At 46.9% G+C, this 12474-nt stretch overlaps 1 protein-coding gene across 2 annotated transcripts in view; it reads left to right on the top strand.

Annotated features, from left to right (window-relative positions):
- Positions 1-12474, top strand: part of ABHD17C (abhydrolase domain containing 17C, depalmitoylase) — a 56901-nt gene that overhangs the window by 28786 nt on the left and 15641 nt on the right. Inside the window, exon 2 of one of the 2 annotated variants that reach the window (XM_019945811.3) lies at positions 3850-3979. The exons of the other annotated variant lie outside the window; for it this stretch is intronic. Within the exon in view, the coding sequence (XP_019801370.1) occupies positions 3850-3979 (130 nt within the window). The remainder of the gene's footprint in view (positions 1-3849; positions 3980-12474) is intronic. 2 annotated transcript variants of the gene reach the window in all.

Genomic DNA, 12474 nt, shown 5'->3' with positions numbered 1-12474 from the left:
CTGTGGCCTCTCCCGTTGCGGAGCACAGGCTCCGGACGCGCAGGCTCAGCGGCCATGGCTCACAGGCCCAGCTGCTCGGCGGCATGTGGGATCTTCCCGGACCGGGGCACGAACCCGTGTACCCTGCATCGGCAGGCGGACTCTCAACCACTGCGCCACCAGGAAAGCCCTCCCATCCTTTGTTTTAGCATCTTAATCCCAGTGTCCGCCGGTGGGTCCTGAGGTCCTATGCCCCACATAGCACAGGGGATCCACTTCTTCTGGTGGCCTGGCCTGCTCTGCCCTCCCTGAATTTCCATTGGCTGGATGGGGATAGAAATCACCCCCACCAGGCTCCTTACTGTGTATAATAAATGCATCGAGTTGTTACAGTCTTCAGTTTCTGCAATGACCAAACAGTTGCATTTCAGAACGAAAACCCGGGTCCACATCTGTCCCTGTTTGAAACATCCTTGGCATGCAGCTTGCATGAAGTCTGTGTGTTTCCAAAGTGATCTAAAATAAGAGACACATAGTATTTTATATCCTGCCGAAGACAAGCCATGACCCCAAGGGGAGAAATGCAGGACACCAAGATAGAGAATGTGGATTGACGTGTGGGTTTAAGGGGAAAAAACTTGCCAGTTTCTTACTTCAGAGCCCATGTTATTACGGGCTTGTGTGGCCTGCAAAAAGAACTCCAAACACTGGGTTATAAGAATATCAGAACAGATTACCATGAAGTGTATGGAATGGAATGTGGCAAACTGGGTATTTTTTTAAAATTATTTATTGATTTATTTATTGGCTGCGTTGGGTCTTCATTGCTGCGCGTGGGCTTTCTCTAGTCGTGGAGAGCAGGGGCTGCTCTTCGTTGCAGTGTTTGGGCTTCTCAGAGCGCAGGCTCAGTAGTTGTGGCGCACGGGCTTAGTTGCTCCGCGGCATGTGGGATCCTCCGGGACCAGGGCTCGAACCCGTGTCCCCTGCATTGGCAGGCGGGTTCTTAACCACTGCACCACCAGGGAAGTCCCGAGCTGGGTATGTTTGAATTAGTAATGTTACGGTACACAGTGTTCGTAGTGGCCAAAGGTAGGCTCCCTGTTTACGATAAATAAGGACATGGCGTTTGCCTCTGTGTTTACATGCTACATAGTATTTTGATTAAAATGTAATGTTGACGTTACCTCAAGGCCGTATTTTAGGCTGACTTGAGAGAAAGGAAATGAAGACTCCGTGTGGGTAAGATCTGAGTCACACAGACGCTGTCTGCTATTTGGAGGCTAGGGAGGCTGGATCCGGCACCTACCATCCCAAATCCTCTGTCCTTGACAGACAAGGGGGTGATATTTCAGAAGGCAGCCGACCTGTCTGACAACAGCCCTTGAGTGTTCAAATATAGAATTGGAATTCTGTCCCGGTGTTATTCAAATGAAAGGTGCAGCTAAAAAGAGAGGGGTCTCTCTCCATCACCACCTCCCGAACTGGCGTCCTCTCGTGATGTTCCCGAGGGAGGCCTTTCATGTCCAGAAGAGAAGGATGGCAGTACTGTTGGGCTGTGCTAAGCAGTGGTTTTTCTTTGTTTTGCTTAAAAAAAAAAAAAAAAAAAATCCAGGCAAGGTGGAAAGATAAAATGGAAAGGATAACAAGGTCTTTGTGCCTAGTTTTTGTGCTCAAGTAGAATCGAGCTGTCACTGGATCCCAGCTTCGTAATAGCCACTGAGCTTCCCTGAAGCTTCCCTGAAGCTGGATCTTGAGTAGAATATTCTGCCAGATTTGTAGAAGAACACAGTGTTAGTGACATGCATATCTTTAGAATCTTTTTTCATGTTACTGATAGATTTTAATGCCTTTGGATTCTAGAGAGTTGACAATTTAAAAAAAGCAAACTATATTTACTATTTATTTTTGTAGTAAAATCTCTCTCTCTCTTTCTTTTGTTTTTTGTTTTTTTTTTTTGGCTGTACCACATGGCTTCCGGGATCTTAGTTCCCCAACCAGGGATCGAACCTGGGCTCCAGAAGTGAAGGCGCCAAGTCCTAACCACTGGACTGCCAGGCAATTCCCTAAGAATCTCATTTTGAATTCAGGAGAGCTAGTACTCTGTAATAAGGAAATAATTAGTAGAAGTCAGATTTAAGAGGATTGTTCACTTTTTTTCCCTCTTTTTGTGACCAACTATATATAACATAAAATTGATTCTTTGAACCACTTTTAAGTGGACAGTTCTGTGGCATTGGGTCCATTCACATTGCTGTGAAATTCTCACCACCATCTTGTCTCCAGAACTTTCATTGTCCCAGATGAAAACTATGTACCCATTACACAGAATGTTCACTTTTTGAAACAGTATTTATATCAGACATGCTTAGGTTGGTGCTCCGGACGTGCTAATTCCAAATTGTTTTACCTTTGAGTTACAAGGGGGTGATAACTGACATGATCGAGCAGCTACACACCACACCAGCCTTGATAGGTAGGAGCCTCCTTTGACGCACGAGACAACCAAAACCCAGAGCATGATTCTGACAGTTCCGCCTGATTCTGAAGCTGCGCTGCGCCCCCTCCACTAAGTGACGCTTTTGCCAGCTTGGTTGTAATTCGTGGGATTCATAATTCTTCCGCCAGTTTGTCCATATTCTGGAGCCATAATGTACTCACAGCAGCTGTCTTGGTAATTACAGTTCTGAGTTAAGTTTTAACCTCTCTCAAAGCTTGAGTTTCCTTATCTTAAAGGGACCCATCTGTGTGATCTCCAAGGGCCTTTCCAGCCACCTGTCCTGTGGTTTGAGTTATTTCCATAATCGATGCTGTGAACTCTTCCCGCTTTTAAGAAGGATGACAGGGGAGAAAATGGACGGTTCTGGAAGCTGAGTGAAGAGTAGACAACACAAGGAAAAAATACAGGCACAAAGAAGGGATTAGACTGAAGAGAAAAGGGAACTGAAGATGTCGTCAAGGAGGGGCAGAGGACTGCACTGGGTCTGCCCAAGGCAGGTGTTTATTTAACAGACTTCCATTTTGAGTGTACACAAAACATTTAAGGGAGCAAACAGTGCCAAGCCCTAGCTGATGAGCGAGAGCGAACCAGCATTCTGGTTTCAGGTTAGGTGTCGTCGTGGGTCATGTTCAATTCCCAATCGTGCCACGTCTGGATGTGGACACAGGAAAGCAGCCCAGAAGGGGGAGGAGAGGGGAGTCCGTGGAGTTTCACTCATTACCTCATTTAATTGTCACCACAGGCCTGAGGCAACTTACACCCCTTTCCGGCCCAGGGAACAAGACTGCACAGAGGTCGGATCACCGTGCAAGGCAGAGCCGGGCTCCAGACCTTGAGTCGTCTGATTTCAAAGCCTACTCCTCTAACCCGCTGTGCAAATCTCCACCCTCCATCCCCGCCCCCAGACAGCCACACTGTCGTGACTACACACTCGGAGTTGCTCACCAAAGACTCACGTTAGCCCAGTTTCAAGAGAGAACAATGTAAGCTCCGCCCAGGTCAGAACGCTGGGAGCCCCCTGGCCAGGCGCGACCAAGTGCCGGGTCTCCAACAACGAACGGTAGCTTCAGGACTCAGCTCGCTTGCTCCCTCTCTCGAGGCTTTGCTTTCCTGTTTGTAGTGATTCTTGAGGAGGTTCTTTCTGTGTGGTGACAAAGGTGATCTTCCCCCAGGCTTGGCAGAAGAGGGCATAGGCATCCTGGAGGGACTCCCATTGACCCGTCTTGGTTCCAACGCTGCTTCTCCCAGAAGCAGTCACTCTGGCCAGGGGGTCTGGAACGGGCTTGTGTTCATACCTGCAGCTCCAGTAGGACATTCTTGGATGGTCACCTAATGGGGACAGAGAGCATTTTTGACCTGCTGTATCTTTTCAGAACATCTCTACTGGACATCTCAGCAGTTGCAGCGTCGGAACTAAAGGGATTTTGTCAAATTCCATTCGCAAGTCGGTGTGAGCCGGAGCTGACACACCTACCATCTAGTGTCTTGTGTGCTACAGCTGTTGTGAGAATGCACCTTACAGTGAGATAAAATAATTAGGAATTGATTCTTGGGTTTCTAGTTCTAAGAAATGACTTTCAGCCTTGGCCCTCAAGTGGAAAATTAAATTAGATTTTTAAAAAATGTTTTTCCCTATCCCAGAGATTTCATGAGCTCTGTCCCTTAATCTCGGCTGTGTTTCTTGGGTGTGAAATAGGGAGATCCTTGAAGGCTTTACTTTGGTCAAGGGTCTGTTTTTAATCTGTATTTGGTATGGACGGAAGTGACATTTATTAAATGGCTTTTTTTATCAGATACCTGTGCCTGATGATTTACATAAGCCGGCTCGTGTAATCCTCTCAAAAACTGTAGGGTAGGTGGTATTCTAACCATTTCACAGGTATTTATGCAGCGGTAGGGGGTAAGGTAGCATTTTTTAGCTTTTCCAACATGTTAGATAATTACAGAATGCCAAAAGAGCCCCAGTTATCATTAGAACAATTTCATGCACAAGTATACTCAAACAAGTTCAAGCAAATTATTCTATTTTCATTGTAACAGAGCTAAAGAGAGTTGATTTTGTATTCTTTTTTTTTTTTTTTTTTTTTTTTTTTTTCGGTACACGGGCCTCTCACTGCTGTGGCCTCTCCCGTTGCAGAGCACAGGCTCAGCGGCCATGGCTCACGGACCCAGCCGCTCCGCGGCACGTGGGATCTTCCCGGACTGGGCCACGAACCCGTGTCCCCTGCATCGGCAGGCGGACTCCCAACCACTGCGCCACCAGGGAAGCCCTGATTTTGTATTCTTTAGGACTGTAACTTTTCCTCTGAAAAGTAGTTTTTAAAAAAAATTAAATCATGCCAAGTCTTGTTTATTTTTGCTTTGACACAGAGAAAGAGTATTGTAGAGGAGAGAACAGTCTTGAATGTCATAAAGAATGACGTTGTTTTGAAGGTGCGTTTAGACCTGGCACAGAAAGCCCTTCCCTGCACCACCGTTTGGAAGGAAACTTCTCAAACCTAGGATAGAATGAAACACCGTACCCGAGGGTGGCTGCTGTTTTACAAAAATTAGATAATGCATGTCTTGATATGTTTTGAACTACGTGAGCACCTATAGGAAAGGCTCCACTGACTGAGCACGCATCGCCACACCATGCCTCCTGGAGAGTCATGTTCTGCTGGAATGGCCTTGTTCTGTGCATTGTGTCATTGTCATCACAGTCCGTTGAAGAAAAGGGCACAGTATCTTTTCGTTTACAGATGTAAGTTTTGATGTGTCTGATCTGTCCATCTCCATGGGACCTGGGCCGCTTGGTCCCCCAGAGCCTCTGCCTGCAGCCGTAGGTACGCCTGCAGCTGCTGGCCTGGACAGATATTCCCAGACTCCTCCTTCCAGCTGCTCGCCTTCCTGGCAGGAGGCACAATGAGGGGCACTCAGGGGATCGTCTGTCTATCTAGCATAGACCCCAGTACAATTCAGGAAGATTTTTCTTTTTCTTTTTTTTTTAAAAATAAATTTATTTATTTTTGGCTGCATTGGGTCTTCGTTGCCGTGCGCAGGCTTCCTCTAGTTGGGGCGAGCAGGGGCTACTGTTCGTTGTGGTGCGTGGGCTTCTCATTGCGGTGGCTTCTCTTGTTGCGGAGCACAGGCTCTAGGCACGTGGGCTTCAGTAGTTGTGGCTCACGGGCTCTAGAGCGCAGCAGGCTCAGTAGTTGTGGCGCACGGGCTCAGTAGTTGTGCCTCACGGGCTCAGTAGTTGTGGCTCACGGGCTCTAGAGCGCAGCAGGCTCAGTAGTTGTGGCGCACGGGCTTAGTTGCTCCGTGGCATGTGGGATCTTCCCCGGACCAGGGATTGAACTGTGTCGCCTGCATTGGCAGGCGGACTCCCAACCACTGCGCCACCAGGGAAGTCCCAGGAAGATTTTTCTTATAAGGAACCCAGAGAGTCTGACTCGTATTTGCCTTCCTAGGATGCTCCACAGTTACCTGGAACTCAGTGTCTTCCCAAGCTGAACGTATGTTCTAAGAAAACGAAATTCCAACCACCCATGATATCCCTCTCAACTTCTCTCTCTGTGCCCATTTTCCAACCCTCAACCGCATACACACCTGATGCGAGCCACTCAGAGCACGTCTTGTCTAGACGTTCTCTTCCTTCCTGCGGCACAACTTGTCACGTCTCCATCCTCTCAGGGACCCTGTGCACGTTTCCCAGATGCTTCCAGAGTACGCGCCACCTCCTTTGGATGGCCCTCTGCTTCCCAAGGTGAACCTCTCGCCCCAGCCAGGCCAGCCTGCCGTCCATGTTTGCAGCATGCTCTTCCTCCCCTTCAGCTCTTGCCTTTCCTCTCTGGATGTTTTCAAATATCCCCTCCCTTGTGACTGGCTTCAAGCTCGACTTCTATGCTTCCTGATTTCCTGGCCCCCAGTTTGGACCATTCCCTTCGCTGTGCTTTGATGAGCTTACTGACCATAATATTCATGTTGCCTAAACTTACGCTTGGTTTTAGTGTTATTGCTTGGTCTGAATCTCATTTCCTTCTTCATTTCCTCAAAGATGAATAACCCAGGACCTCATATTTATCCCCATTACATTCACTGATGCTTCAGGTGAAGGAGGCTACTTTTTTTTTTTTATTAATTTTTATTGGAGTTTAGCTGCTTTGCAGTGTTGCATTAGTTTCTACTGTACAGCAAAATGAATCAGCTCTACGTATACATATATCCCCTCTTTTTTGGATTTCCTTCCCATTTAGGTCACCACAGAGCATTGAGTAGAGTTCCCTGAGCTATACAGTAGGTTCTCATTAGTTATCTGTTTTATACATGGTATCAGTAGTGTATATATGTCAATCCCAGTCTCCCAGTTCCTTCCACCCTCCCTGCCCCCTTGGTATCCGTAAGTTTGTTCTCTCCATCTGTGACTCTATTTCCGCTTTGCAGATAAGTTCATCTCTACCATTTTTCTAGATTCCACATATAAGTGATATTATGTGATATTTGTTTTTCTCTTTCTGACTTAACTTCACTCTGATGACAATCTATCCAACCCTTTCTTTTCTCTCCAAGTAAATCTTCCGCTCCTGCGATTAGACTCCCCACTGCCTCATCACAGCCCCTGAGCCCCTGAGCCCCTGTCTGGACTGTCCTCACTCCTCCCCACAACCTAGAAAACCCCGGGGCCCTTCAGGTCCATTCAAGTCCTACCGCCTGCGATTAGACTGCCACGCTCTGCAAATGGCACTATTTCGTTGAAGGAGGCTACTTTTAATGTTGCATTGGCGCATTTTATTTTATAAGCAGTGTTGAGAGAATACTTGAGCATGCTCAGATTTTTGGAACTTGCACAGTTATATCATTATCTTGCTTTTAAATGTCCCTTTTAACTAAGTTCCCTCGGTCGGAAAAAAGGAAGCAAATCAACTGACATCACTAACCTTTAAAACTTTTAATTGTCTCAAACAGTGCTAATGCAGCAGGTACTCACTCTAAAATATGTTTCTGGGAATTCCCTGGTGGTCCAGTGGTTAAGACTCCACGCTTCCACTGCAGGGGGCTCAAGTTCGATCCCTGGTCGGGGAACTAAGATCCCACGTGCCTCACATTGTGGCCAAAAAAATAAAATGTGTTTCCTTTGCTTTTGCCACTGGCGTTAACGACCAATAGAAATCTGTTTGTGAAACATCAGTGTAACATTTTAAAAAGTCTAAACCTACAAAGATGTGTTTTTCAAAAGGAAAAATAGGCATGTTCCAGGGGATTGATACTTTTTTATCTTCCTCATGATTAAAATATAAATCACACATTTGTTAAGCTTTGGCTACAGAAAGTGAAAGATGGATTTCTCAGTTCTGTGCCTGAAGGCTAGAGTTCCACAGGCCGTCTGTGTTTTCATCCGGCCGTGTTTACCCACCTGCTTCCCTCCCAGCCAGTCCTTTTACTCTGAGGCTTTGCTCTGAAGCTTATTAGGTTTCCCAGTATCCTCAAACCTCATCCTTCAATTAACTTTCACGTTACCTTGTGTATTTATCTTCGTTCTCTGTCTAAAGATATTTCCACTAGGAGTTCTAGCTCTGAAATATTTAAAATATAGACTTCAAAGTCAGTGGAACCGTGCCAGCCATGCTTCATCTGAAGATAAATGGAAATGCCCTTGACACAGGGCAAAGTCAAGGCCCATTAACTTAAACAGGATGCAGTGTGTCTTAGGGAGGCTCGGCTTGGCCGTGTTTGTCGACAGAAGAGCAAGCCTTACGTTCAAACAAAAACAAACAGGTTTTACCTTATGAGTGGAGGGAGCGTTCCCGCTGGACACTGTCCCCCTGGCGCTCCCGGCCTCCTCCGTGGGCACCTCCTACCTCAACTCCTGCTCTTGCAGCTGATGCTGCTGTACCTTGGGTACGGGCTGTGGAGGCTCCTGGGGACATGTCCTATATGCTGAGTGGGAACCAAAACCTAAATTTGTGTTGTCAGCCTGAGCTCAGCATAGCTGGTGACTGCAGGAAGATGCTAGACATTTGGAAGAGGCAGGGAGCAAACATTGTGGGTTTCCAAGGGGGTAGCTATACACCCGGCATTGCCTGTTATGGAAAGTAATCATTCAGGGTCGTGGCTTTCCCCTAGCAAAATTTGGGAGACTTCAGTTCCTTGTGTCGTGTTTTAAGTAAATCTTACGTAATGCCTAAAACAACATGAGTGCTCACTACATATTACTGTCATCCTTCAGGGACTGACTCATTTTTGCTAGTTTGCAGTGAAGAGGTCGTTTCTGCTCCTGTCCAGATCCGCAAGAAGATGATGAACTTGGAGTGGATTGTCTATCCATTGGAATGATAACTATATCTGAGATCTAGTTTTAATTTGTTCAGAAACAGCCTTTGGCCAGAATCACATTCCATTCAAAGCAAGATATGCCTCCAGATCCCTGAGCCTGGGTATTGTTTTAGTTTTTTTTTTTTTAACGACCATTTTTAAAGTCTTTATTGAATTTGTTAGAACATTGCTTCTGTTTTATGTTTTGTTTTTTTGGGCCACAAGGCTTGTGGGATCTTAACTCCCCGATCAGGGATCAAACCCACACCCCCTGCATTGGAAGGCGAAGTCTTAACCACTGGACCGCCAGGGAAGTCCCCTGGGTATTGTTAATGTTCCCAAAGAGATAAACAGTTTTACTTACTTTGGGGAGCTCAGAATCTCACTGACAACATAGGACATGCCACAAAACGGTTCATCACATACAACCTCGTGTTGACCTGGTGCACAAGTGAATGGCTCAGGAAAGAAAACCCCACAGGTAGACTGGGGTGGTTGGGAAAAGTGTCTGAAGGCGGTAGGACTTGAATGGACCTGAAGGGCCCCAGGGTTTTCTAGGTTGTGGGGAGGAGTGAGGACAGTCCAGGCAGGGGCTCAGGGGCTGTGATGAGGCAGTGGGGAGTCTAATCGCAGGAGCGGAAGATTTACTTGGAGGGAAAAGAAAGGGTTGGAATAGTAAGATGGGGCCACATTGTGGAGGTTACTCTAAGGACATGGGTTTTTATCCCAGGGCTGGTGATTTGCCGAAGGGTTTGATGAGCAAAGTAACACAACAAAAGTTTTTTGGAAGATCTACCTGATGGGAAGTTACAGGATGGATTGGCGTGGGGAGTGACATGAGTGTGGCAGCTTGTATAGATAGAACCGGGGAGAAAGCAGGTCTGGGAGAGCAGAGGAGAAGTCAGAAATGGGACTTGATTAGGCCTGGAGATTCCCAGGTTCTGCCCTGGGAAGAAGGGAGAGGCCAGGATGGAAGCTGCTAAGTGGAAGCAGTTAGCAGGAGTCAGAGTGAGCGGTGGGTGGAAACGAGGTCAGTGGTCAGGAGCTAGGATACCCACCCGCTCACCAGCCATATAAAATGGTACACAGGAACCAAAAGGATAGGACAGGACAGGTGAGTAGCTTGAGCAGTCAGGGACCCACTGGAGCAGGTACGCACCATGGGGATGGACAGTCAGTGGTGGTGCGGATTCCAGGAAGACCTCTGAGGAACAGACCCTGGGTACCAGTGGGGATGTTCATCATGGGGCAATGGTCATTACACTGAACCGACAGGCAGCTCCTGATCAACTGACCACAAGATGCCACCACAGAGCAACAAAAATGGTGTCAGAAACGTGATCCTCTGGACACCGTCTCCAAGATAGAAGTGACAGGGCTTAGTGACAAAGTCTATGTGAGAGGCAAAGACTGAAGTTCATCCTAACTCTTAAGCCTGTGAGGTAGAGGGTAGAGTGATAGGTAGAAATGGAAAGATGTGGGGAGAGACTAGGAACAGTCCGGTCTGGGAGGTGTTGAGTGTGCAGTGCTGGGATGCTCAGGGAGAAATATCAACAGAAAGGAGAGGGGCCGGGGCTGGAGCAGAGGCGAGATATCGGGAGTGAATCAACACATTGTAGAAACCCTCGCCACCCGTGTATTCCGTTAACACGTATTTACTGCACGATTACTATAGAACAGACGCTGTGCTATGCTAGGGTCTGGCACTGGGAGAGTTCAACAAGGGACTACATAGGAAAAGATTCCAGAGGAGGGTGAGGACTGACCTTTGAGGGATGCCCAGGTAAGTGTGGGAGAAGAGAGAGGAGTGAGCAAAGGAAACAGAAGAGCGAGAAGAATCTGGCCAGTGTGATACTGGGGCAGCCACAGGCGAAGAACATTTAAAGAATGGCATGGTCGTCTATAGCTAAAGTTGACTGAGCACCGCTCCCTGACGCAGAAACACTCCACCCTTCACACCATTCCTTGAAAGGCAGCAGAGCCTTCGCTGACCACCAAACACACCACCCACCTGGGAGCCCTCTCTGATCCTGACCCCCAGGGTTCCACATAACAACTCACGTGGCGTGCCTTAGTTACTGCGCTGCATTTTGAGTTTTCTAGTATGTGTTTATCAGAACCCACCCTGACTTTTGCCCCCTTCACTCTGGGTCATCCAAGTATTTCTACGAATTTACAGGTGAGCTGTTGCTTGAGTTTTCTCTTTACTAAAGTCTTTTCCTCTGTGGGCGTTTTCTTCCTCCTTTTTAAACTGCTGGTGCCACATACGTGATCTGCAGATTTTTTTTAAAAATTTTTATTGGAGTGTAGTTGCTTTACAATGTTGTGTTAGTTTCTGCCGTACAGCAAAATGAATCAGCTCTACGTATATATATATATCCCCTCTTTTTTTAAATTTCCTTCCCATTTAGGTTACCACAGAGCATTGAGTAGAGTTCCCTGTGCTATATATATATAGTAGGTTCTCATTAGTTATCTATTTTATACATAGTATCAATAGTGTATATAAATCAATCCCCATCTCCCAATTCATCCCCCCTTCCCCCCTTGGAGTCCATACATTTGTTCTCTGTGCCTGTCTCTATTTTTGCTTGGAAATAAGTTCATCTGCACCATTTTTCTAGATTCCACGTATGAGCAATATTATACGATATTTGTTTTTCTCTTTCTGACTTACTTTACTCTTGTGACAGTCTCTAGGTCCATCCACGCCTCTGCAGATGACACCTTTGGGCTCTACCAGCTCCCTGTCTGACTTCTGAAACCCTGCTGCCCAGTCTGTGCCTAGGTTTGCTTTTGTTTCTTTTGTTTTCTGGTCCTACCTGTCCCACACATGCAGACTTCCTGATTCCGCTGCCTAACTAACCCCTTGATACAACGTCCGACAGCTTTCACCCCCTCCACCTCCTCAGACCTGTAGCTCATCCTGACCTCAGTCCTTAGCTCTGGGACTCTTCCCTGCTGGTCTTCCCTATGCAGCACCATATGCTATGTCTCGAGCTCCTTAGAGAGAAAAAATGTTACTTCCAAGACCTAATGGGTTCTGAGCCCTCTCAGGCTCATCTGTAGACTCTGATGAGAAGCATCATGAATTCCGTCTTCTAGGCTGTACAGTAAGTCCCCTACATACAAACGAGTTCAGTTCTGAAAGCGCGTTCGTAAATCCAATTTGTTCATAAGTCCAACAAAGTTAGCCTAGGTACCCAACTAACACAGTCGGCTCTATAGTACTGTACTGGAATAGGTTTATGATACTTTTCACGCAAATAATACATAAAAGACAAACAAAAAATAAACCTTTTTAATCTTACAGTACAGTACCTTGAAAAGTACAGTAGTACCAGCTACATCACCGTTGCTTTTACGCTTGACTCTGCACATCCTGGGCTTGAAATAAAGAAACTGTGCTACTGGAATCTGTACAGTACCCTACAGTAAAGTACACAGAAGCACAGCCACTTGCAAAGGATGCACGCATGTGACAATATACACCAGACACGTGAACTAACGTATGTGATTGGTTCGCATCTTTGAAAGCTCGCAACTTGAGGGTTCGTATGTAGGGGACTTAAGGTACTTGGTGCTCTGGCCGTTTGGGTAGAGCCGTGGTCTCCGTGGTGGGAAGAGGATCCATCCACCGCCTGCCCCACCCCCACCCCTTCTCCTCTGGCAGTTCTTCTCACCTAAGTCTGGGGGCTGGGGAT

This window comes from Tursiops truncatus, chromosome 2 (assembly GCF_011762595.2).
Source record: "Tursiops truncatus isolate mTurTru1 chromosome 2, mTurTru1.mat.Y, whole genome shotgun sequence".
NCBI lineage: Eukaryota > Metazoa > Chordata > Mammalia > Artiodactyla > Delphinidae > Tursiops > Tursiops truncatus.
Note: the sequence above shows the minus strand (reverse complement) of the source record. Positions and strands in the feature narration are given on the sequence as shown.